Below are 26,463 nucleotides of genomic sequence, written 5' to 3' on the forward strand. Positions count from 1 at the left end.
ATGACTCACTCACTTCATTTGTAGTGTTATTAAGCAAGCAAGCTAAGGATGCATTAAACTGATCAAAAGTGACAGTAAATACATTTAGTGTTATTTTTTGTATTAATAAATAGAATAGAAATCTAATAAATTCTGTTGTTTTGAAATTTCTATACATCAATGAACCCTGGAAAAAAATTGATTATGGTTTTCATAAAAATATTAAGCATCACAACTGTTTTGAACATTGGTAATAATCAGAAATGTTTCCTGAGCATCAAATCAGCAGATTTCTGAAGGATCATGTGACTGGAGTAATGATGCTGAAAATTTAGCTTCGCCATCACAGGAATAAATTACATTTTAAGAATGTTCAAACATAGAAAACAGTTACTTTAAATTGTAATAATATCAAATAAAAAAAAATTTGGTTCAACTAAATGCAGCATTGGTGAGTATAAGAGATTGAGCCCAAGTTTTGAACAGTAGTGTACATGAACATGAATGAGATTGGAGAGCTTTTTAGGCACTCAACAACCCCAGTCACCATTCACTTTCATTGTATGGAAAAAAAAAAAGCAGCTTGAACATTCTTCAAAATATCTCTTTCCTTGTTCCACGTAAGAAAGATGTGGGATTGGAGCATCATCAGGTTGACTAAAATGTGACAGAATTAAATTTTTTGGATGAACTATCCCTTTAAATCAACAACAAACTCAGGGGTCATTGTGTTAATGCTCCCAAATGACCATAAGAGGCAATACTAATGAACCCATGTTCACATCCGTTTTAACACACTGGGAAATGGCTTCCAACCACAGCTTCTTCTTTTATGGCCTGCCTGTGTTTTCCAAAATTAAAATAAAGAAAAGATTTGCTGTACCAATAACTCGTACGCTCTGTCTCCTGGGCCCAATGATCCATTAGGCCTGCTTCATATAAACATTGTCATGACAACAGCTTGCCCAAAACCATTCCCAGATGACTTGTGATGGTGGTTCAGTTTTATTTTCTTTCTTATCCCATGGCGGCCTATTTAAACAAACCCCATATGCTCACTGTCTTCAGAAACAAACATGACACTTAGTATCCGTGAGAAGTTCAAACTAGCTTGGAGCTGAGGACTCACTGGTTGAATATCCAGTGATAGAAATACTTAACAGTGTTTAAAAAGAAACAAAATACTAAATGTATAAGAATGTATAGCTTATCCTGAAAACAGCATAATTATGCAATGCCAATAAAGTGGAATGGCCCCTATGTCACATTCCAGGGTTCCCTGTGTTTTGTAAATGATCTGTGTTTATACAGAACTTCTGATTAAAAATGTCAGGCAGGAAGTGAGTGTTTATTGTCCCTGGTCTTGTCTGTTTGGGTCAGTTTAGCCTCAGTGAGTGTGTGAGGTGCATGCGTTACGCAGATACAAATGTATCTGTGTGTCTGTTTGTATGTTTGAGCGAGCATGTTTGCGTGTGTTTACCGGATGGAGCCGCTAAACAGCACTGGATCCTGTAGGATGATTGACAGACGGGATCTCAGGGTTTGTAGTGGAAGCTTGCAGATGTCAATGCCATCAATAACAATCTTTCCTAATGCAAAAAACAAAACAAAAAAGATGATATACACAGGTTTTGAATTAGCTTATTTATTTATTATAATTTTAGTTTAGGTTTTAGTCATTTTTGTAACATGCTTGTAAAACTATTTTTAAACTAACTTTAATTTATTTTTATTGCAGTTTTAGTTTTAGTAATTTTTATTTTATATTGTTTTATTTTATTGCAGCCTTATTTTAATTAACAGAAATTATTTTTAATAGTTTTAGTTAACCATAACCACACTGGTTTATATTTTATATTTAGCTCATATGAATTAAGATATATTGAACATTTGTAAAATAAATTTGTTAAACGATCTAAAATGAATTTAAAAAGGGGGGGGGGGGGGGGGGGGGGGGGTGTGTGTGTGTGTGTGTGTGTGTTTAAAATTGTAAAAAGACATGGCGATCAGTTACAGCACATTAAACACTTTCCATTAAATATCAATATTAAGTGTTAGTCTATCTATATCCTTCAACAACCTAGATATTTAACACATCTAGCTTTATAAGATATAGCTATATTTAGCTCCTCACAAAATCTCAAACTAATCTCTAAATCTTTTTTCCTCTTCGCCTAATAAAGGATTGTTTTTTTATTAGTTTTGGGTGTTCAGGTCAGTTTACAGTAACTTGACTTTAATACATAGTGGTCTGTGAATATCCGAAGACCAAACAAGCTATTAAGATTTTCATTTTAGCTTTATATGGACACGGTGAAGAGAGGGTCTGTGTTCATGTGGACAAAGCTGCAAGAACTGTTTGATTTGGCTAAAGATTTATTTTGGCCAAGAGAAATATAAAGTTAATGCTGTGCACACTGGATAATATGATAAAACTCTTGGAGAAAATAACTGTGACTGTTAAATCTTGTGTTTTTGTTTTTCTTTATAATAAAAACAATACCCTAAAACTGATTCAATTAAAAATAAAACTAACTTTTTAGTCCTTTATCATTTTTTAATGTAGATGGAAAAACAATATTTTGCATTTACAAATGCATCAGTGAACATTGTACTAAATATACATAGCATGATTTATATAAAGTATTTTTTAAACACATTCTGTTTCATATTTTACAACAGATAAAGCAATCAACCAGGTTAGAAAAAAATACATCTGTCAATAATGACAGTAAGACTCAACAGATCTCTATGGTTAATGTCTAAATATGACATCATGGCTGCTTGTCAAAGTGACAGTAACCATATGGTAACAGAACAAACAACACGGGCAAAGAAAGAAATGTCTCTGGGCTTAGCAGCTGAGGACATTAAAATAGCTTTATCATAAAAGTCCATGGCTTTTCTTTCATATTTTCCTAACTCCTTTTTTATTCTCTCTTTTATCCTTATTTAGTCTCCCCAGCGGCGAGCTTGACATACATCTGAGCGCTGTAATTCTCAGTGAACCATAATATTGTATTAAATGGAGACTTGGAAGAAGACCTACCTTCGAAAACATCCACCATGTTGAAGAAGGCCAGAGACAGCGAAGACTTTCCACTGCCCGTTCTACCACAGATGCCCACCTGCGACAGTAAGAACAACATGTGAGAGCTTTATACAGCGTGACATTTTCAGATTGCTTTTGTATAAACACATTCAGGGCTGCTTCTCTCTGAAATTACACAAACTAGTGAGGACAATTTACAATTCCCATGTCACAATTAGAAGCCATCTGTGCTGTCGTACTCGTGTATTGTGAGCCAGGGCACCTCTAAAAAACAAGCTAGACTAATAAAGATATAAGCTGAGGAGGGAATTCTGAAAGATTCTGAATTCTGATGAGCTGAAAGATTTTGCTGCACCGTATAGTCGGTATTCAGGCAGAAAATAACTGTGCTTTGACAGCGCAACGAGAAAATTAACGCCACTGTGACACAACCACAACTGAGTGGTACAGTATGTGCTACAGCAGGTCGATCGGTATCAGGACCGCCGAGTGCTCTTTGACAGCTTCGGTTGGAGGAATAATTTCACTGTGACTTATTGGACCAATTAGCTTTTAGTTTTCATTTTAATTTTAGTTTAAGATGTAGTCAGTTTGTTCTGTGCTTTTGTCTTTTTTATTTATTAGTTTTGATATTTCTATTTAGCTTTCATTTATTCATGTTACGTTTTAGTAATGTTAGTAGTCTTTTTTAATAGCTTTAGTTTTAGTTAACAATAACAACACTGAATTATTGCTTGTTTCACCATCCTTGCCGATTCATTAAAGATGAATGACAAGATTAATGGAAATTAAAGAAAAAATTGCACAAAGTAATAAAAGGGGGGAAAGAATAACTTTTTTTTAGAGAGTTGTAAGTTGGTGTGTACCTTCTGCCCAGGGTTGATATGGGCATTGACGTGTTTGAGGACAGGTTTTAACAAGCAGTCGTAACGGACACACAGATCATGGATCTTTATTTCGCCATGCTGTGGCCAGTCTTCCGGTACCTGTGAGACATCTGAAATCACATAAAAACCAGAAGGAGAAGGATTGTGAGGTGGCCAACAATTTAAAGTGAATGAAAGGATTGGATCTGGATTTAGGTTACCATTCCATATATGCAATATTGATACCAGTCTCCTCATGCTATAACCATTAGAAGATCAAATATAGCAAAACTGACATATCTGACAGGTCATGTGATCTTGACATGGTGGCCATCATAAAGGATCCCCCTATATTGACCCCAACATTATGTAAACTAAAATAGCTTATCTGGGCCACCGAATGTGGCATAACTTTATGTTATGGGGGTACTTAAAGGACAAGTTCGGTATTTTACACTTAAAGCCCTGTTTTAAGATGGTTTCTGATGAAATAGAACGGTTAAGATTAAAATTTGGACACATGCTGCTGTCCCGAGAATTTTCGGTTTCTGTGGTTGCACCCCCCCCACCTCCACAATGGTTGCATAGGTGCACTGGAACAATCCTTCCTCAAACGCATTACAATTTAGTTTACAAAGACGTTAAACTCACTGAGTGGTCTGGGGTGTTCACTGATAAGCTCACACAAAAATCGCTGCAAAAGATGCTTTCCAACAGGTTTTATCGTAACGTTTTTGTCCAAGTTAAGTCAATGGAGTTGGACAAAAACTACGATAAAACCTGTAAATTCTCGGGACAGCAGCAGGTGTCCAAATTTTAATCTTAACCGTTCTATTTCATCAGAAACAATCTTAAAACAGGGCTTTAAGTGTAAAATACCGAACTTGTCCTTTAATGTAAACTTTATGTTAAAAGTACTGGGCTATTTATGTCTTTCGGAGTAACACCTTTTTAAGTGGGAAAAAATAAAACTTTATTGTGGTAACGCATGTTTTTGGATAGAATTTGGTTTACAGAAAGGTTAGCTACAGAATGTTCTTTTCTGCCCAGTCAGTGGATTAAGTGCCGCCACACATGACTTTATCTGAGGAGAGTGAAAGTAGACATAACACTGATACAGCAATGGCAACAAAAAACCCAGAACACTACAAGTGAGCACTTTAACAAGCTGCAATTAACACAGCTATATATGGTGTCCAAATGTCAAAGTTTTGTCACGTGACGACTACTATCCAACTCAGTTTTCCATTATGTCACTGACAAAGAGATGGAGAATGAGCTATTGTTTGCGGCTAACAGCGGCGCTAATGGGCTATTGCTAAAACTCATTTTTCTCAGGTCTTTCCTGCTTCGAGTGTTTTGATGTACTAAACATCTTTTCATGATGCTCTCAGTGGTTTGTGTCAGGTCACTCTGTCCTAATGCACTAAAATGTGAGGAAATGCACATGTAGCAGCGATCTGGCTGCCAGGAAGCCGTAAATATGTGCTTTGATCTAGTAGGTCTTCATTTAGAGACTAAATAAAACTCTGGATTATCATAAAAGTATTTCTAGTACAAAACTACTAAATGAGTCAGAAAAGGATTAATTACCCATGGATCCCTCATAGTTCTCAGATTCTGTGCTCAGGAAGCTGTTGACCTTCTTTACTGCAGCCATCTGGACCTCCAGGTCTGCCAGATTCCTCACCACCCAGTTCAGGTAGTTTGTCACCTTAACAAAAAGCACGTTGAGGACATTGACTGTTTTTTTTTTGTTTTTTTTTTTATCACTGAGATAAACCTGATGACCACTGTTGCATTCTAGAAATTCAGTAAAGCTGTGTTTAAACTCACAGTGAGGGCATAGGTTAGACCCAGTCCAACCAGACCAGACTGAGATGAGGTCCAGATAGCTGCCACTGCTGCAGTGAGGACAATCACAGCACCCAGATAATCCTGAGACGAAAATACAAATGGTATTATTTAGGTTTTTAAGATACCACAGATTTACTTGTTGATAGCAATATACTGTTAATTAGGGCTGTCAAGCGATTTACATTTTTTAATCAAATTAATTACACGATGTGGCAATTAATTCATCTAATTAATGGAAATTACCCCCAAAAGATAATTCAAAGTCATTATTGTGTAAAATGAGAAAATCGTCAAATAGACATTACAATAAGTAGCTTAAAAAAAAAACTTTTTCAACAAGGGTACTTCCAACCCGATCTCATGAGAAAACGTAACTATTTTATAAGATGGTGATTTCGCGTGGAATTCATATGATGCAATTCGTACGATTTAAAAAAAAAAAAGTATGCATGAAGCTCTGCCCCAAAACCTAACCCTCAGTGGGTGTAAGCAGATTGTACGAAAACCTAAGAATGGGATCATATGAATTCATTCGAATTATCTCGCCAACATGTAAAATAGTTACGAATTGTCTTGATATTGTTAATATTTCTACATCACGTAAACACTGCTTAAAGTTTTTTCAAGTTATAATTATTCAAGTAGTCTTTTTGTGTTGTGGTTTTTGTGTTCCGTTTTGTAATTTCCTTTCAGTTAAGACATGTTGAATGTGATTTAATTAATATAATTAACATAAATATATCGACAAGATGATGCAATATGACTGGTAGTGTTTTACTATCAACTTGCTACTTTTGACATTCCTAATATTTCTATCTTCATATCCACCACCTCTGAAATCTAAAAACTCAAGGCGATCATCAGCATGTGGCACATTACTTACAGTTCTGACCTCCAGCCACCGGTTGGCAGCAGAGAGAAATAGGTAGGCTGTGTTGTTGGTGTCAGTTAGCTCCAACATCCGCTGCTTAAAGCGAGCCTCATGCCTGGAAACAGAGACCTTTTACAATGTGAGTCAAAACCATTTAGTGCATGATAAAGAACCGTGACCTACTACAGCTAAACAGCAACTCAGCTGTGAAGGATGAGGTGTTCAATTAATTCATGTAAACACTCTGTAGACTTAACAGAGGAGATAAAAGCTTAATATTTGAATGTTTCTTTTCGGATTACTTTAAGTCAAGGATGGTTGAATGTTCACCATGTGTTTATAAGAAATGTCCTGGAGCCACTGAGACTGCATCAATTCTGCACGGCTGATATTGCACAAAAATGGTTTTGTATCATAAAGCCTCATTTAATTCTATTTTCACTCATATGCAACTGCTTAGTTCTGCATCCAGTCAGGGGAACAGAGAAAAAGAGAAAATGTGGGTTATTCAAACAGTGTGTGCTGTCAGAAAAGTCTAGATTCACTGACCTGAATGCTCGGATGGTGGTGAGGCCTTCTGCAGTCTCAGAGAAATGACAGAGAAGAGGCAGTTGAGTGGAGTCATCGAGATCTTGCAGATCTCTGAAGAGATATAGAGAGAGAGCCAATAGAGCTTAGTCGGGTTTTGGAAGTAAAAATGTCTTTCAAAATCTTCATAGAAAAACAAATTTTAGCGATTACTGTATAAACATTGCAAGACAGAACTATTATTATAACAGTTTCTAATATACTGGTGTTTATGAAGGGGTTTCCATTAGCCGCGTTTCCACTGCCAGGCTAGGGCCGGGCCAGGGCTAACAGCGAGCCGAGCCGAGCCAGTGGCCTCGGGCCTCAAGCACCGGGCTTGGGTTTCCACTGCCGGGCCAGTAGCCCAGCAGCGCTGCCCTAAACCCCGCCCCTAACACGCCTTTCTGGATCAAACGTCATACCAACCCAACCCATTTCAGCGGGTATTATGAATTTATTTATTTTTTAAGTTAGGAAGATAGTATGTAACGTTATATTAACTCACCGACCGTGGCTGCAATAGTGTCCCGATTGTCTCGCGAGTCGCCACTAACAGAGGGACGCAGCACACCGTCCATCAAGTCGATCCATGGAAAATCCCTTCTCTGAGCTCCGCTTTGTTCATTGTGCGTTTTAATCGCCTTGTACAATACTGCGCCCGCAATTTTTTTTTATTTTTTCCTGAACTTGAAGCGTTGCTCGCTGAACGCTTAGCTTAGAAAGTTCAGCATCGATGTATTTTATAACGTCCTCGTTTCTTCACACGCCGTCAAATTGACGTTGTACCCTTTCTTCTGCCCAAATGCTCAGAAGAGCTTTGGTATCTTCGACAGACCAGTACAGGCGATTCTCCATTTCGAGCATTGATTATTTTGCGCGATATAAAAAAGTGAAATGTGCATCTTGCTTCAAATCATAACATTCCATAACACTGATAAACTCCGCCTTTTACCTTGAGCACGCCTCTAGCCCGAGCTGGCCCGCTTTGGCCTAAGGTATTCGACGGGCCAGAAATCCTGGCCGTTGGCCCCGAGTAAGCCCCGATCAAGCCCCAGAAGTGACAGTGGAAACGCGACTGGCCCTGGCACGCACTAGCACGGCTCGGCCCTGGCCCGGCAGTGGAAACGCGGCTATTGTGGTGAAGTGTAGAGGATGTGCTTGGGTTGAGAGAACATGCTAACAAGAACGCAAGTTGCTTTAAAGATCTGTAGCGAAAGCCATTTTTTCCCATCTTGTGATGAACATCGGAGTGTAAAAAGGAAAAATTTGGAGCAGGGTTCTATATTAATAGATTGGATTTTGAGATGTGGGCGTTGCACTCAAAAAACGAATATGAGCTTGCTGTCGATTGTAAGAAAAGGACAGGGTTTAAATTAACTAAAGGATTGGAGAAGTCCATCATTCGTCACCAGAGAGAAGTCTGTCATTTTTGCCAGACCAAGTTATGACATTTTGATTAATGAACTTTATTCAATCAAGTTATTTTGACATGTCTAAGTTGAGTTGGGTTTAGTCAATTCAAGTTTATTCTATACAAAGTAGAGATAACATGTTTCCAACCTTTGGAACCACTGTCCATGACTGAATCAAAAGTATTCTTTTGAGTTAATTCATTGTTCAGTGAACTACTTACTTGGAAGCAACCCGAAAGTACTTCTGGATGAAGTAGAAGGCTACAGCGAGGGGCACCAGTGCGATGAGGAAAGCAGGGGTGACGAAAGCAATGACCCCAATTGCAGAGAGACAGAGTAGAGTGGAGCGAGTGAGAGACTCTAGTGTCGGGGGAATGTGCTGTGGAGATAGAACGAAAACGTCGCACATTAGCACACATACGCCATATTCCTCATCTCATTAATACAATAATGTTGACTACAGTAGCACGGAGATCACAAGTTTGTGTGGAAACCCAAGGCTCGTCTCAATAGGCTTAAAAATAAAGAGACGTACTTGACACTTCAAACAGATCTCTTTCTGTCCGTCTTTCTCTCACCTGATCGATGATGTTGGTGTCCGCTGAGAAACGGTTCAGGATTTGTCCAAGCGGGGTGACATCAAAGAATCTAACAATGGTGTAAAAGAACAATTTATAATGACATTCCTGGTTGAGTAGATATAAGATATTGTGTTCCCTTCAAATAACAGTAGGATTCATAATATTGAGTACCTGATGGGAGCATGAATGATCTTGTTGAGGAGGTCATGATGGAGGTTCGTAGCTGCAGCTACTCCAAGAAACTCTACAGTTAAGGAAGTGATAAGGCAGAGTGCTATCGCAGCCCCGCACAGGATAATAAACACTGGCACGTAGGAACGATGCTGTAAAACATGCAAAGAACTCCACTTTAGTATAACTACAAAGTAGTATATGAAAGACAACATTTCAAAGAGGAAACAGCAGTTGTGCGTCACCTCTGCGATCTGCGTGGCATCATAGTTCTTTGTGTAATTGGTTCCGTTGACAAAATAATCTGCAGGAATTTGGTTTGAGGACGTCCAAGCTGCTAGCCAATAGTCAATGGCCACCATAACTGAGTGCTTGGCCAACTTGGATGACACCATCAGGAAGACCATGAGGAAGCCACCTGAGGAAAGGTAACGGCAGCACATCTTCCATGGGATCTTAGAACGGCGGCTGGTGGTGGTGGACATGTTGTCGTCTTCATCCTCCTCCACCTCCTCCTCTATGGAATGGAAAAAGAAGGTGTCCAAGACAGGTTTTTCCAAATGGAAAAAGGTTGTGCTGAAATGTAAACATTTACCTTCATCCTCATCGTCAATCTGGTTCTTCGCCTCTCTGGAATAGAACGCTCTCCTCAGGGTCTTCCTCTCCAGAGTTGTCTGACTCTCCAGTTCGGTGTCCTAAAACAATGCAACAGAAATGCAACTTTTTCAAAACTGGTGTCTATTCAGTATTCATTTTTTACAGAATCTTTTGCCCAGATTTGTGCCCCAATTTGTAGTCTGAACAGTAGTCAACGGTGAAACTCTTAGCCAGTCTGCAGATTTTTGGATTTTGGGCAGCAGATTTAACCCAGCCTCTGTTGCTATTAAACACTGGTAGCAGAGCTGGGATTTAACGGTGAAGGACCTTTTCAAGCTCTTGGTCATGTCTGTTCATCAGGGTCTTCCAGTGCTCGTAGAGTTCCACATCATGAGTCTGGATATCCTTTAATGTCCCCTCTCTCAGCACTGAACCGTCCTTCATGGCTATTATCTACCAAACAGAGAAAGTAAGATAGAGTCTAAAGCCATTTGTTTTTGGTTATTGTCTTTACTCTAAAAGTAGGATGAAGTAATTCATATTTAATTCATTAAGCCATTCATTAAGTATCGTGAAGAACCAGCCTCAAAATATTCAAGATCATCAATCAGCAAAGCAGTTACCCAGTCAGCATGGATGAGGTACTGCAGCTTATGAGTGACCAAGACCAATGTCCGTTTGTCATCCTGAAGGAACTTGAGTATCCCCTCCTGCATCAGATGATCACTGAGGTGGATGTCCAGGGCAGAGAACGGGTCGTCCTATATGTAAGCAAACCCAAAACCAGGTTAACTCAAATTCAATTCAATATGAGACTGCAGAAACAGATCTAGACATTTAGGAACCCCTATTTAATGTAAGAAACCAGGGTTAATTCAGCTTTGCTTGATGTTTGTTTCAACTTGAGACAACATTACACTCTTAAAAATAAAGGTTCCAAAAGGGAATTTTCACAGCGATGCTATGGAAGAACTATTTTGAGTTCCCCAAAGAAGCTAAAGAGTTTTTTTTTTCCATAATAAAGAACCTTTCCATGGTCCCAAGGATGTTAAAGGTTCTTTATGGAACCATAGAGGCCAAAAAAGAACCTTTTTTAAGAGCGTAAATACTGAATTACCATCTCTGAAAATGATCAGTTCAGAAAGCCATTCAAAAGCAGAGAGCAACTATTTCAATAGTAATTAAATGCGCTTTATATTTGCTTAAATCACTTCCCGATTGACCCAAAATGACACTAAATCAACCCTATTGACTTTCTAGGATGTGAGACATAACGTCATTCCGAGGAATGGTAATTGGAATGGAATGAATTCATGATCCTGTCCAGAAGGGTGTGTAGTTATGTACAGTAATCCAATAACAGCCCTTACACTTAACTGTGTTTTCTGCTATTGCTGCCACAACGTACCCTGTGCTATCATGTGTCAATTAAGAATTCTCTTCTGGGAGTACCTCTGAAATTGAATTAAAAGCTGCGGTCATTCATAACATCTCAGACGTGTGACATATCACTTGTGGAGGGTGGAGGTAAGAAACTATCGGGAAGTTATCTGTATTGGAAAAGTTGGTTCCTACCAGGAAAACTATGTTGGTGTTCTGGTACAGAGCTCTGGCCACACAGATCCGTTGTCTCTGACCACCACTGAGATTAATACCCTGTAGGATTACAACACACAAGCACAATTTAAACACTTTTGATTCTGATCTGATGACATAGTGTAACATCATGGTAGTCTCAATAACAAGTTTTTATTTGATTAGTATCACAGCAGCTGAGGTCAGAGAGCTGGTCTCAAGCCCAGACACAGTGAGCTGTCCTTTCTTACCCGCTCTCCGATTTCAGTCTGGTCTCCAAAAGGAAGGAGGTCGATATCTGGTTGAAGCGAGCAGGCATCAATCACCGCTTTGTATCTGTTCGAGAGATTTAGAGTTAAAAAATATAAGAATGTTTCCTCAAAAACCAAAGGGTAGGAATCTTGAACATTAGATCTCGAGGGAGTGAAAATGAACAATGTCATGACCCGGAGTTTCCACAGAGAGTTTTATTATAGTTGAGGTCTAGCCCTGAACGCTGTAAAAAAACTAAAAATCAACAAAACGTCAGTGTAAGTGCTGACTGATTTAAAATCAAAGTGCTGTTAAGGCTAGAAGCCACAATGGCAAATTCACAAAAAAATTTCCGATCATTTTGACTTTAAAGCTTTGAAGTACTAGGCTTCCCTTGTATGTTTCTGATTAAAAAGGGATATTCGATGAGAAAAAAGAAAAATAGGACTTGATTTGATCTATTGGAGGTTAATTGGATGGTGAAAAGGAGGCATGCTGTATCAGAATGCTAAAACAGTTATGTAATGTTAGAGCATGGTTGCAGAATGGTTAAGGGGACATAAGAGGAATGTTGTGTCGTGCACAACTTAAAACAAATGTTCTAGTGATGCAAACAATGAAACTAATATCCCACATGGCCTAAGTGATGTAATTTAAAAGGAAAAGCAAGCTATTATTTTGATTAAAGAATTTATGACAGTTTGGGGAGAAATTTTGAGCCAAAATATGCACCAATGAATCATTCAAAATAAGACCATGCATTAAACAGTGTCAATTTCGATTTTATGCTGACTTTAATTTGAATGAATTTAGTCCTGATTAAATAGAGATGACAGAAATTATTGTAGCAAGTTAAATAGATAACAAAGAAGTTGTTCTAACATAATGGCATTTTCTACAGTGACATTTAGAGATTTTTGAGCTCACCTCTGTTTATTAAAAGGACTTCCAAACGTGATGTTTTCCTCTACGGTTGCGTTCAGCAGCCATGACTTCTGCGTTGCATAGGCCACGGAGTACCTGTTTTTACTGAGCCATGATAGGTCGAGAAAGAGAGGAAGAAGGAAAGAATTGATAAGCTGGAAATGTGGAAAAACACCCATCACAGCAAACACTAATGTTTCTGCTATGAAATGAAGGAAAAAACCTGGTTAATGATGAGATTAAAGCTTAAATGCAGGGAGACCTTCACTGTGAAAGCTGATGTGTGTTTTACAACATTTTCTCCTGTCCTTTCTTATTCAGAGACTGCAGTTTTAATCGCTACAAAACCAAAAAAGTAAAACACATGATCTCGAGAACAGCCTCTTATTTGACAAAACAGATCTGTTGTTCTTTCCATTGGAGGGGTCCAGCTTTAACTTACCCAAATATTGAATACAAAATCAATATCTGTACAAGAAACCCCCCAGTGTGTCCAAGAGAGGTGAAGACTCCCGACATTTTTAAACACTTTGCACTGCACATCTCACAAAAACAAACAACACCACCCATTTTATCGAAGCCAGAGAAATGTAAAGGAAGGGATTTGTAAATGAATGCATGGGGGGGGGGGGGGGGGGATGAGGGCACATCTGCTGAAAAAGTTCGCAAACAGGTGTACCTCCGATCTTCATGAGACAGCTCTGTATCGTGCCCGCTGCAAGTCGACATTATAGAACATCAACACTGCTAGTTAGCAGTTGGCAAACCAAGAATCTTTAGACTAGGCCATTTGAATTTGACTTTGGGTTATAGAGGTCACTGTGTGGCATGTAAGCATGTGAAGACCTCTGGTGAAATACCTTATGTTCCCATCGAAGAGTATCTCACAATCAGGCATCCTGATTTAGCGCACCATTGGGGAAGAGGACACAGAGAAACAAACACACACACACACGTGACCAGCGTTAGTTGTGCATCAGGACACATGCCGTTCTGTAAGAACACTGACAGACTCTCCTCATGACGTGGATAGCGAAGAGTGATATTTTGAACTATAACTGCTCTCCACAAACTTTAAGTTTTAGTAATATATAAGTATTATATTTTAAATGGAGAGCAATGTCATTGTCATTACAGAACCTGAAACTGGAAAACTCATTCATTGCACTGTTAGCAAAGACAGCAGCGCCTGACATACTGAGACTGAATTCACAACTTTGATCAAAACACAGTTTAATTCAATATTGTAAATTGTCTTAAAGTGCTCTTATTATACTTTTTTCAGTTATTACCTTTTATGTAGTGTGCTATATAGCTGTTTGTGAATGTAAAAGATCTGCAAAGTTAAAAGAAAGAACTGATTCTGAATGTCCTGAAACGAGTTGTCAGTAACTGCACGAACCTACGTAGGTTTGTAACAAATTTGCATAATGCCCGCAAATAGTATTCATTGGCTGCCCTCGAACAACGCCTACTTTGACCAGCCCTCAAACACTGTAGTTGTAGCTGAGGCCTGGAAGAGTTTGTTTTGTGCTGTCGACATGTCAAGAAGACGCTGTTTACTGCACTGCGAAATCAAAACCGCTTTCCATGCACTTCCAAAGGATGAGGAATAGGGCTCGAATTGATACAGTAAAACCAACTCCATCATTACTGTTCGTATAATTGTGTATACAAATCTCTGGAAGCCTCAGAGCTGAAATTCAGATACGGTAATGGCCGTTCTATTTCTGACATGCATGCTAAGCGACAGACTGTTCAATCTGACCAATCAGAGCAGAGTATCTCTCTGAAAGGAGGGGTTTAGGGAGACTGGATCCTTTGAACCGTTCGAAAAGAGGTGATGCTGCAATGTAAATATGAGAAAATTACAGGGTTGTGTTTTTTTTATTGTTTTTTTTTTACCTTGGATACATATAAACATATTGCACTAAATTAGGAACCTTTAAAATAGCATAATAGGGGCACTTTAACAAATTAGTTTTCCTCCATAGTATTGTGAACTGAATGCAATATAAACTGTACAATTACAGTGGCCCTGAAAAATAATTTTGTAATTGTCCATACAATAAAAGTCACTGGGGTTCAAAACAACTCTGGGCCCCATTAACTTTCATTGTATGGACATTTTTTAAAATATCTTCTTTTGTGTTCCACAGAAGAAATTTAAAAATGTTTGGATTGGAATGACATGAGGGTGAGTAAATGCTGACCGAATTCTCATTATTATAGAGAATTGTCATAATTATTTTACTGTAAGCCACACTTAAAATGTATGAATGACAAAAAAAATACAAGGACTACAAACTTAGGAATTTAAACAACTAAGATTTCCTCTGGTATTTTTGCTGTAATTATGACAACGCCTATTGTTTTCAAACTTTTTATTAACAGAAACCAATAGTGCTGATATATTAAATTAAATTTATCAACCACAATTCATATTGTGACTGCCAAGATTCTGATTCTGTATTTTCTTCAATAAAAACAATAGTTATCGAGAGGGGGAAAAATAATCTGATTTCAGTTTGCATCCTGGTTTTTATCATTTAAATTAAGTTGAAAACCACTGCATTAGTACCACCTATTTTATCCACTAAAAATAATATTTGGACCAGCTGGTTAAAAGTAATCGCAAAACAAAATGGCTCTGAAAACTTTGGTTAGTTATGAGAAAATGTTTTCAGATGCAAAAGCATTTAGATAGCATTTAGTTATCTAATGCAGTTCACATTTTAAAATGTGACTTACGTTAATATAATTTCGGAGCCACTGTAAATGTATATAAATATTTAGCATGTGGATCTGCTTGGCTTTGCTAACAAATGCTAATCAGAGACCATCCCCAGCATGGAGATGGAGATATTCACAGAAAGAAAAGCATTTCCCTTGTGTGCTGATAACGCAGAGGACAGAATGACACGTGGGAGAAAAAGACAGAAGAAAGATAGAAAAAATACACAGAGCCAGTGTAATGAGTAATGCATAGAGTAAGACACACATACACTAACACACAAGAGTAAGACGGTCCTCACACACAATCTGTGTATGTACACCATGGTACATACATCATAATGATAGCGGACGCGATTCACAGTGGGATATTTTTGTGCATGTGTGTTTGTACAGATGAAGACTTTGATTAGCATCAGATGAGTCTGGCATGCAGATGTCCTCCCCTGTTTTCTGCTACATAAACACAAACTTTCAACTGCTTTAGGGTGTCACAACAGGCAGGAATTTGGCCCTGTGAGTTTTAATGCCAGTCCATAATGTTCATAAACACTTCTGCAAAATAATACATGATAGTATTTTCAACAATAATTATGCAAATATTTTAATTCTCACTTGCTCCAGAAGACTTTTCCACTGATCGTCTGCATCTCCCCCAGCATAGCCAATAGCAGGGAGGATTTCCCACAACCCACCTGGCCCACAATCATGGTCAGCTGACCTGAAGAGGGAAACGAGATGAAGGTTAATCGAAGTTTTATATGAACAGGTTTTGCCCCTACGGACAGGTTTTATTGATGTTCACTGTCATTGGTAGATGCCCATCTGTTTTGTTGGAAAGCTAGTTAGTGCTCAGCTCAATATAACGAGGCTATAAAACCACTAAACCTGAGCCAATACATTATGTACTGAAAATTAGTATATTCAATAATTTGATTTATTTTTAGTTGGTGTAGGGCTACCTTTTAAACAAAAACCTATATAATAATATACAATAATAATATACCAATAATAATGAGCCATGTTGGATCATTTTAGTTTATATCACATTTTTATCACATTGTGATCTTCATTAATAGATCTAGTTCCTGGTAGATAAATAAGCAAATTAATAAACTATGTTAAACTTTAAGTGATAAATAAACAAATAAAGAAATAAATAAGCATTTTGAAGCTTTTGATATCTACGGTATGTATTTTTATATCACATTTTTATCACATTGTGATCTTCATTAATAGATCTAGTTCCTGGTAGATAAATAAGCAAATTAATAAACTATGTTAAACTTTAAGTGATAAATAAACAAATAAAGAAATAAATAAGCATTTTGAAGCTTTTGATATCTACGGTATGTATTTATGACATTTATATATTATTTGTTAAATAAATAAATAACACACTTTAGATATTTAAGAGTATTTATTTATATATGTATTATATTTACAGGTTATTTATTATAAATAAATAAATAAATAAATAAGCACTCTTGATATCTATGATATTTATTTATGATATTTATATATTATTTATTTAATAAATACATGCATAAATAAATGACAAGCACTTTAGATATTTAAGATTTTTTATATATGTATTTATTATATTTACAGGTGATTTATTATAAAAAACTAACAAGCACTCTAGATATCTAAGAGTATTTAAATGTATGTATTTATTTATTTATTATATTTATGTATGATTCGTTATAATATAACATAACATAACATAAAACATAATAAAAAAAGACAAAGCATTGATTGTAAATTAGTAGTAAATTAGTTGTAAACTGTGTGTACCTGTAGGGATTCGGATGTTGATATCCGACAACGTCGACAAGTTGCTTCCCCATGTGAAGAAACCATCATTTACCTGAATGAGACATGTGACAATAACAAATATAAACAGAGACCAAGGGGGTTAGCATGATGGAAAGAAACCAGCACAAAGCAGAACTCATGTGATATGATCTTTTCATCTCTGCGTGTACAAGCTACTTCTGTCTGAAGACATTTACATCTTCTGGATGTTTTCTGAATTCTATTTTCCAAATGTTTATTTATAATAATGATAACACTCCCATCCATCAGAGAAGCACAGAAGACCAGAACAGCATACTGGGAAATGGGAGAACGCCGAACAATCAAAAACATCTGTGAGAACAAGAGAGCGAGAGAGAGAAAGGGTAAAATGGGAGTAATGGTTGAGAATGACTGAAGTGAAGGAGTGTAAATGTCAGAGTAGATTAGGCCATATTCATAACAAAGTGAGTGGATGTGACAGTAGGTCACTGTGGGAGAATCCATGAGGATATGTGTTTATGTGTGTTTACTAGACTCGTTAGATAAGAACCAGCGACAAAAAAAAATACGGACACCAAATGATTCCATTACTTATTCATCCCAAAATCTGAACCGTTTAACACTTTTACAAAGCCCTCATTCTTACCTCATAAATATATGCATCAGAACTACTTTAGACTTAGAAGTCGTCATGGCATTCGCCGTCAGCCATGTATAAGAATCATCAATTAACTTTCAAATGTGATTTTATGTTATTATTTTTTAAGTGTAGTTACTAAGTTTAGGGTTATAAGAACTCTCTCCAGTTTTCCAGTCATTGTCCATTAATTGTTTATCAAAATTACAAAAAGAATCATTAATGCAGTTGTTAAGGAATCCGAATCATTAAGTCCAATCAGAATTACAACCAGAATCATTACATTCACAATTCCCACCGCTAGTCCAGAGGGATGGTGAAGGAAGTGGACCCTCCGGGGACCGAGAGACAGAGGCGAAACCAAAAAAAATAAACACTTAAATTAATGTTCTTCTGATTTTTTGTCCTGGTTTTTCTTCTCGTGAGAATCCCAAACTGCACTCAGAGGGAAGCTGAACCCAAACCACCATGTCTGAGAAACTGTCGCAAACCCCATATGGGGGGTTTTAAACCAGCTGAGAAAGGAAAGAAAATGCTCAGGAAAAAAAAACTGTGTCTGTGTGTGTGTTAAAAAAATGGGGTTTGAACACTTCCTCTAGCAGAGTAGGAGTAAAACAACCTATTGGCCGTGACTTAAAGGTTACTGGCATCTGGATGAGAACATGCAGACCCCGAGCTCTCTTAATGAACTTTCGCACGTGCTCTGCGAGCGAGAAGTGCCTGAGAATCAGTGCTGATGGGGTCTTTGGCGAGGAGAGTGACATCTGACCTGTACAGCGACATCTTCTGTCTCCGTGGGCCGCAGCTGCCTGCGCATGGGCTGCTCGTAGTTATCCATGCGATAGCGCCCCTTCCTGTTGATCGCCTTTGTCTATACCATGATAAAGAGAAAAAGAGAGATTAAGGGAAATCTTAAGGAAAAAGATTCACAAATATTTTTCATCTAAATTCCTTTTTAGGAGTCTGACAGCTCCTGGTCACTAGGAACTCCTGAACAGATTCTTCATTTGTGACGTGCATGCTGTATCATTTTGGATCAGAAAAAAAAATATTTTATTCTAAAATTCAAACAGTAAATGTCTTTTCAGAGCTCTTTAATGTGACAGATCGCCAGAAACATATAGTGCCATAATAAAACACATCACTAAAATGATAAATATAACAGTAAGTATATGCACTATAATATAATGAATTATATAAATTATTAATAATTAGGTTTATATTGTCTTTTTTTGTAATAGTCAATATATTCTCAACCTATTATTTATGTCTTAATTATTTAATGTATATTTAAATAAATGTCCTAATTCTGTCCAAAAAAAAAAAAGTTTGAGAATTGTTTAAAATCTTTTCCATTTTTTCCAAAATAAGATTCTATGACAGCCACCATTTAAATGATTATATCTTGAGAACGGTTCGGAGTAGAAACATAATAATTAAATAATTAGAAAGCATAAAACTCAAATGTGTTTTCTGGGTCAAAACGACCCATTTCTACTTCTGTGTTCCAGTGAAAAACTAACAGCGCACGGGTTTGCAAAAACATGAGGGTGGGTAAATAATGACAGAATTGTCATTTCGGGTCAGCAAACATCATATGACTATCAAAAGCTGCTGTCATGACCTAAAACTAGGACCATGAGTTCACGCTTGCATCTAGCCAAGTCATTTTCCCAGCTTAACACCATTTTCTCTCCTGGACCCCCTTCCTTCTTCTTCCTGTCACAGTATATATTTCCATCCTTAGACTTAATCTCTCGTTCCCTCCCTTTCCTTCACCCCTTGCTCCAGCTCTCCTCCTCTCAGGGGACGGGTAGTTATAGTCCTGTCTTATATTTGTCCTTCTCTCAGACTCAGAGAACAGCTGAGGGCCACTGCACTGACCAAAAAGAGAAGCTTCTCTTCAATGGTTTTATGAGATCTTAGCTATGCTGGCTGAGGAATGACCAGCTCCCGTTTCAGCCCTCTAAACGTGGGAAGTTGTCTCTTGAGACATGACCATGTGGAGTCTCATGTTTGATGTTATTGGAGGTCATAAAGAGTGTGATTATCTCAGTTTTTATCTATACTTTACAGACACAAATACAAGAAAATATTTGATGCCACAGTTGCTCTATTAAGAAAACCACCCCTGGTTAGTGAGAATCTCAACTGTTGAAATGATGTAATGGAATGTCAAAAATGGTGTTAAATTGTGTAGCTTGTTGAGGAGAAATGTACTATTATTTTTCTGAGCTTTAAAATTGAGGATTTTCAGCTGGCAGACAATAAAACGTGTAAAAAAAAATCCCCACAAACTTAAATTAAACCATTATTCAACCACACAGAAATGCCCTGGCAACTGCATTGCAACATGCTTAAACCACTGAAAACACCCCTGCATTTTCATCAGAAATTGTGAAAAAATTCAATTAAAGTATTCTACATTAAAATACATTGTAACATAATTTTAATTATTTTATTTTATTTGACTTTACTTTACTTTATTTTACTTTTAGCTCTTGCTAACCCAAATTGAGAACTTTGGCCACTTATTTTGTATGTTCTCAGTGTTTGGTGAAAAAAATCCAGTGAGATAATAAGTTATAAACATTAATATTAATTTGTTTCTCTTGTTCAGTTACAGGGCAGGGAAAGTCCCAGTTAATCAACATATCATTTTTCTCCCCTAAAACTGATCCAAGAACATTCTATCCATTTAGAAACTTCAGAAAAAGATATTCTGATGCCAAATATGTTCCAAAACGCTAAAGAATATAAAAATGAGATTATCACATTTGCAACCCAGCAAGTTTAGGTGCTCCTTCTTCTTGAAATTACTGGATTTCGCCCATAAATGTTGCTGAACAATGTTGCCGAACAAATGTGACCACACTTTTAAGGTGCAAATTTGCATGTGAACACTCACATCCCCTTGGTATTTGTATTTCTTTCCGACCTCTAGAGGCATGGACATATCTCCGTTTCTCCAGCTGTCATCTCCAATCTCGTCACTTTGCAGGAACTCGCTGAGCTTCTGTACACTGCAGATACAAATCAGATGATCATATCCTTACAGAGAAGCCAATATGAAGTAATGTTGGAGTTAGCAACATACCTAACAAGGGCCTTGACGGCAAACCTGACCACCGTGGACAACAGGAAGAGTGGCGTGACCAGAATGTGGAATAGAGCCAAAGAGGCAAACGCCTTAGCTGGACTGAGCCTGACCTCTTCAATATAGGCGTGTGTGACAAAGGTCTACAAAAACAAGATACAAGATAACGTATGGTCTACATGTTGGATAAAATACAACGGATTGAAGCCTGTAATGATGAATATCTTACCGCCAAAACTGCAGCAATGGGGATGGCGGCATTCAAAAATACTGTGGAGATAAAGAGGGACAGAACTATTTTTGCAGTCGTGAACAACAAACCAAAGAACCAAATTAGAACCAAATAGCCCTGATTCAGAAAGTTAAACAAATGAGAATATGGGTTGGGGTGGGGTAATAACAAGGGGAGGGGTTTATGCATGTGGGCGGGGCATATGATGGAAGGAGGAGCTTGTCATACTGGACATTGATGTGTAGAGGGCGAAAGTCTTGAGACTGGTCAGCTCTTTTCCACGGGTCTCTTCCACACGGTCACAGAAGATGTTCTCCCATGCATAGAGCTTCAGGAGCTTTATTCCTTTCAAGATCTCCGTCGTCTTTTTAAGACGGTCTGTCGAGTAGTCCTGAGGAAATATTTAGAAGTCACAGACATGAGCTTGTTGGTGTGTTGACAACACGCACATGCACAAAGGTGTAGGTGAAGCTCACCAGCGTGCTCTTCTGTGTGTCTGCCAACTTGGTAGCGATGAGGTACTGAACCGGGGCAAGCAGCAAAATGACACCGGCCCCTATCAACGCGCTGTCACCCAACAGATAATATAGCAGGATCACCCCCATAATGATCTAAGAACAGAAATTAGATGTTTTTTTTTTGTTTGGGGACAGAGATGCTCTTGATTTATCTGCTTCAGAAGTGTTTTCGCTATGAAATACCTGAACTGGCATGGCCCACAGGTTGGGGCATAAGAAGAGAAACCACATGAGCTGATTGGTTTCTATGGCAACAAGATTGTTGATCTGGCCGAGCGTCATCTCTCCCATGGACATGTTTGATGTAGAGAGACGCAGTATTTTATTGTAGATCATCGCCTAGAGGATGAGATCCAACGCGTGAATCGCAAAAAACTTTAATGTCATTTTTCTTGTTATTTTATCTTTATGTGATCATTTTTGTTAGCTTTTGGTTTGTTAGCTTAATTTTTTTTGAGTTTTAGTTTAAGTAATTTAAGTACTTCAACTTAAACTTCAAATAGAACTTTGAATAGTAATTTTTTTTTATCAATTTCAATTTATAATTTTTTACCAATTTCAATTTATTTGATTTCAACTTCATTCCAATTAACAAAAACTTTTAGTAGTTTTAGTTTTAGTTAACAATAACAACGCTGCCAGTAATAGAATAAGATAGAATAGGACAAAGTAGAATAGAATAGAATAGGACAAAGCCTAATAGAATAGAACAGAATAGAATAATTGGAAATATAATAGAAATGAACAGAATGATGTAGAATAGAATAGAATGAACTGAATAAAATTCAATAGAAGCTAGTAGAAAGAATAAAACAGACAAAATATTGGAATATTGAGTAGAAAAGAATAATGGGACAAAGAAGAGTAGATTTGACCAGGAAAATGCTAAATAAAATAGAATATAATTCACTTTCCTAGTAAGGTAATAATTTGTTTTATACAATATTTTTGTATTACACAATACAAATTGACATGAGCAGTACAGGCTGATGAATATGAAATAAATATAAATCTCTCTGACAGATCTCTCCATGTTTGACTTCCAGTAAACTCTACAAAACTTACAAGCAGTGCCCCGCGCAGGTTAATGCCGGTTTCTATTGTGACGTAGTAGGAGGCCTGCAGGAATGTTCTCTGCAGCACGAGTGCCAGGAACAGCAGAACAGCTAGAACCGACGTATTCTGCAGCAGCTCAGTGGAAGACATGAAGTAAACCCCGAAAGTCATGTTCCCTGTCTGACAGGATATAAACAGAGTATGAACACACACACATAATATACAACAACACTTTGGCATGTCAGCCCTCATGATGTCATACACAAGCACACACTAAAATAAAGAGAAGGAGTCACTTAAACAGTGTCGCTGGCAGCAACATGTGTGTGAGACAGTGTGATGTGAGTGGGGAATTTTCCATGTCACACAGATATGCACGTCTGTTTTGGCTTCATTTTGTCACTCACACACATATACAGTGACTCCAAAAAGTTTTTGGACATTTAAGACACACTGCATAAATGGCATTGCATTGAACACAAAATTTCGAAGCATCAGCATTTTTTTTCAAGAAAGATAGCAAAAAAAATTTTTTATCACAAAAATAGGCTTGTTAGGGTTCAAATTATAATTATATATTATGTATTTTAATTACAAATTATAATTATACATTATAAAATAACACATACACGGCTGTTCAAAATTTTGCGGCAGGTAAGATTATTAAATGTCTTTGAAGGAACTCTCGCTTACCAAATCTGCATTTATTTGTGTACAGTAAAACGGCAATTTTGTGAAATATTATTACAATTTAAAATAACTGTTTTCTATATTAATATATTAAAAATGTCAAATATTCCAGTGATGGCAAAGTGGAATTTTCAGAGGGCTTCAGTTACATGATCCTACAGAAATCATTCATTTGCTGATTTGGTGCTCAAGAAACATTTCTTATTATTATCAATGTTGAAAATGGTTGTACTGCTTAATATTTTTATAAATAGAAAAATCAATAGAACATAATTTTTTCAAATATACTTTTTTGTAAGAGTGTCTTTTTATCGGTTCAATGCGCCCTTGATTAATGATTTTTTTTCCCTTTTTTTTTTTTTTTTTGAACAGTAGTGTATGTATTGTTCAAAATTAAAACAAAAAGTATCTGGACACTTGTTTGCAGACACCATGACAAGACAAATGCAGTGATATCATCCATATGTAAACCTCATGAGAGTGTATTTTCAGGCGCACATGACATCATGGTCATCTGAGCAGGGAGAACACACTATGTGAAATCTAATAATTACTGACATCTCAAGGCGATAACATACAGTTCTCTCATTAATAGCACTGACGCCTCTGTGACATCACACAGGAAGTGATAAATGGCAAGGCAAAACAGAAGACATCAGACTGTAGATCATTCTCTACAATACTGTCACGTTGCACTCAGAAAAAATAAATACAGTCTAATTAGTAGCATAACCCATAGCCCAATATCTGCAGCAAATCATTTAATTGACAGTTATTTGAACAACATCCTAAATGATTTAACAAGGCACGTTACGAATGGCCTCCAAAGTAAATAAGTAAAGATAATATCATAGTGCTGTGAGACATATGATATATTTCCATTACATTAGTTGCGTAGTTGTCTTTTTCACTCCATTTCCCAGTTTTATCATCACTCCGGTATGTATTTGGGATTGACCATCGTTTTTACTCTCGAATTGCCCTGTTCGTATACAACAGCTTAAATGACTTGTATACTATCTGTGTGAAAAAATAACCAAAGCAAAAAATATTTTCTTTCTTAGTATTTTTGTCTTGTTTTCCAGTGCAAATGAAGATTGAGAGGCAAAATGACTTAAGATATTAAGCCGTGTTTTCTTAATTTTTTGGTAACACTTTTCTATGAAGCCCCATTAGTTTATAGATCAACTAACATTAACTGAGAAATACATTTGTTACAGTATGTATTCGTCTTTGTTAACGACCGTTACTTAATAAAAATACTGCATTGTTAGTTTATGCTTAACTCAGGTCCATTAAATATATTCACTTTAATTTAACTAAGATATAAATAAAAATAAAACTTCTTTGGCAAATTTATTGTTGTTGTTGTTTAGTTTTAACAGAAAACAAGACTGAATATCGTATCTATTTTTGCTTCTCGGGTAAATGTACAGTATTTTGAAATGGACCTTAGAATGTTTAGAAATTTGTACTGGAAAACAAGACAAAAGTTTTTTGACAAGAGTTTTCTATTCTCACTATACCTTGAATAGCGACAAGCACTCCAGAGTGGGACGAAACACACACCTTATTCGTCTTGTCAATCTCTGTTGAGTTATTCAGGTGTTCCACAATCCCAGAGATGCAGAGTGGCCCGGCAAAGCCCAGCAGGTCTGCCATGTACCGGAAGGTGCTGCTGAGGAGGATTGACCCCCCAAAGGCCCGGTACATGGATTTCCAGATGGATGGGGATTTTTCTGGGTCCTCTGTGTTCTGCTGTCAAAATTTGATAAGCAACGAGGTACTGGTTAACCAAGACTTCATTACTTCTGTATGTCATCAGATTATAAATGATAATATTTGCTGTTAAACCTGTGATCGTCTGCACATACCCTCTGTTCCTCATAGGAATCCTTCAGACGCAGATAGTTGGTCAAGGCCCTCATTGCGATAGGAAGTTTGCCAATCTTCTTCAGCTCAATGGGTCTCTTATGGGCTCCAATGATGAGCGGGTTCATCCACCAATATGTTGCCTTGGAGAGGAGGTTGACGAATGGCTGGAGGAATCGGACGCCCAAGTCCTGCAAGTCTTCTGGGGGCTTCACCCTCTGGGGGTTTGCAAAGAACACGTACTTCTGCAGGTAAGACAAAAATGAAAATACGAGTGGCTTGTTAGTACAATGTACAATTACTCACCTGTGTTTTGGATGTTGGATTTTGATTCCATGTTCACTTTTACTACTTTAACAGCTAGACTAACTTGGTCAACCAGAAAGGATGTTGGTCAAGCAGATTTGATGGTGAACAGCATGGCTAGACCAGCACAAACCAACTTGGACCAGTATACAAATCTGTGCCAGTCCAAGCTGTTTTTTTCAGCAGGTTAGCAACTCTTTTTACAATTATAAAACGGTCTACAATACACTTTTTTTGAACAATAATCTGCTTTAAATAAGTGGATCAAATTAGAGGCATATAGAAAAAAATAATTAATCTGCCTTAAATTAGTGGATAAAAAAGAAAAGAAAAGAAAATAATCTGCCTTAAATTAGTGGATCAAATAAAAGTAATATAGAAAAAATAATAAATTAAAATTAGTGGATCAAATAAGAGGCATATAGATATATAAATAAAATAAAATAAATTAAAATTCTGCCTTAAGTTAGTGGATGACAATTTAAATGAAATTAAATGAAATTAAATTAAATTAAATCAGTGAATTTTTTTTACATTTTTTTTAAAATTTAATATAATATAAAATTAAATTGAATTCTGCCCAAATTAGTGGATCAAATAAAAAATAAAATGAAATAAAATAAATATAAATAAAATAAAATAATGGATAGGGATATCAATAATAATGGAATAATGGAAATTAGTGGATAAAATAAAGGGAATATAGAAAAAAACAATAGAAATAAAATAAAATTTGTGGATCAAATTAGAGGCAAAAAAATACAATTAATAAAAAATAAGAAATAAATCAATTTGCCATGTGACCCTAGATGAACTCA

At 36.9% G+C, this 26,463-nt stretch overlaps 1 protein-coding gene across 6 annotated transcripts in view; it reads right to left on the reverse strand.

Annotated features, from left to right (window-relative positions):
• The window catches only part of abcc9 (ATP-binding cassette, sub-family C (CFTR/MRP), member 9), a 36,032-nt gene that overhangs the window by 4,725 nt on the left and 4,844 nt on the right, over positions 1–26,463 (reverse strand). For 2 of the 6 annotated variants that reach the window (XM_056235724.1, XM_056235723.1), the window contains exons 7-37: positions 25,342–25,584; positions 25,037–25,225; positions 22,787–22,957; positions 21,905–22,060; positions 21,680–21,814; positions 21,432–21,594; positions 21,201–21,241; positions 20,972–21,114; positions 20,783–20,897; positions 18,644–18,745; positions 17,235–17,307; positions 16,053–16,158; positions 13,565–13,603; positions 13,384–13,419; positions 12,708–12,809; positions 11,780–11,864; positions 11,529–11,609; positions 10,577–10,714; positions 10,281–10,406; positions 9,952–10,051; positions 9,602–9,873; positions 9,357–9,508; positions 9,183–9,252; positions 8,826–8,983; positions 7,175–7,267; positions 6,638–6,740; positions 5,734–5,835; positions 5,491–5,611; positions 3,898–4,028; positions 3,029–3,107; positions 1,460–1,568 (exon numbers count right to left, since the gene is read on the reverse strand). In XM_056235724.1, the coding sequence (XP_056091699.1) occupies positions 1,460–1,568; positions 3,029–3,107; positions 3,898–4,028; positions 5,491–5,611; positions 5,734–5,835; positions 6,638–6,740; positions 7,175–7,267; positions 8,826–8,983; positions 9,183–9,252; positions 9,357–9,508; positions 9,602–9,873; positions 9,952–10,051; positions 10,281–10,406; positions 10,577–10,714; positions 11,529–11,609; positions 11,780–11,864; positions 12,708–12,809; positions 13,384–13,419; positions 13,565–13,603; positions 16,053–16,158; positions 17,235–17,307; positions 18,644–18,745; positions 20,783–20,897; positions 20,972–21,114; positions 21,201–21,241; positions 21,432–21,594; positions 21,680–21,814; positions 21,905–22,060; positions 22,787–22,957; positions 25,037–25,225; positions 25,342–25,584 (3,734 nt within the window). The remainder of the gene's footprint in view (positions 1–1,459; positions 1,569–3,028; positions 3,108–3,897; positions 4,029–5,490; positions 5,612–5,733; positions 5,836–6,637; positions 6,741–7,174; positions 7,268–8,825; positions 8,984–9,182; positions 9,253–9,356; positions 9,509–9,601; positions 9,874–9,951; positions 10,052–10,280; positions 10,407–10,576; positions 10,715–11,528; positions 11,610–11,779; positions 11,865–12,707; positions 12,810–13,383; positions 13,420–13,564; positions 13,604–16,052; positions 16,159–17,234; positions 17,308–18,643; positions 18,746–20,782; positions 20,898–20,971; positions 21,115–21,200; positions 21,242–21,431; positions 21,595–21,679; positions 21,815–21,904; positions 22,061–22,786; positions 22,958–25,036; positions 25,226–25,341; positions 25,585–26,463) is intronic. The other 4 variants (XM_056235725.1, XM_056235726.1, XM_056235728.1 and 1 more) reach the window with 4 other exon arrangements.

This window comes from Rhinichthys klamathensis, unplaced genomic scaffold (assembly GCF_029890125.1).
Source record: "Rhinichthys klamathensis goyatoka isolate OS25496 unplaced genomic scaffold, OSU_Roscu_1.1 h1tg000430l_1, whole genome shotgun sequence".
NCBI lineage: Eukaryota > Metazoa > Chordata > Actinopteri > Cypriniformes > Leuciscidae > Rhinichthys > Rhinichthys klamathensis.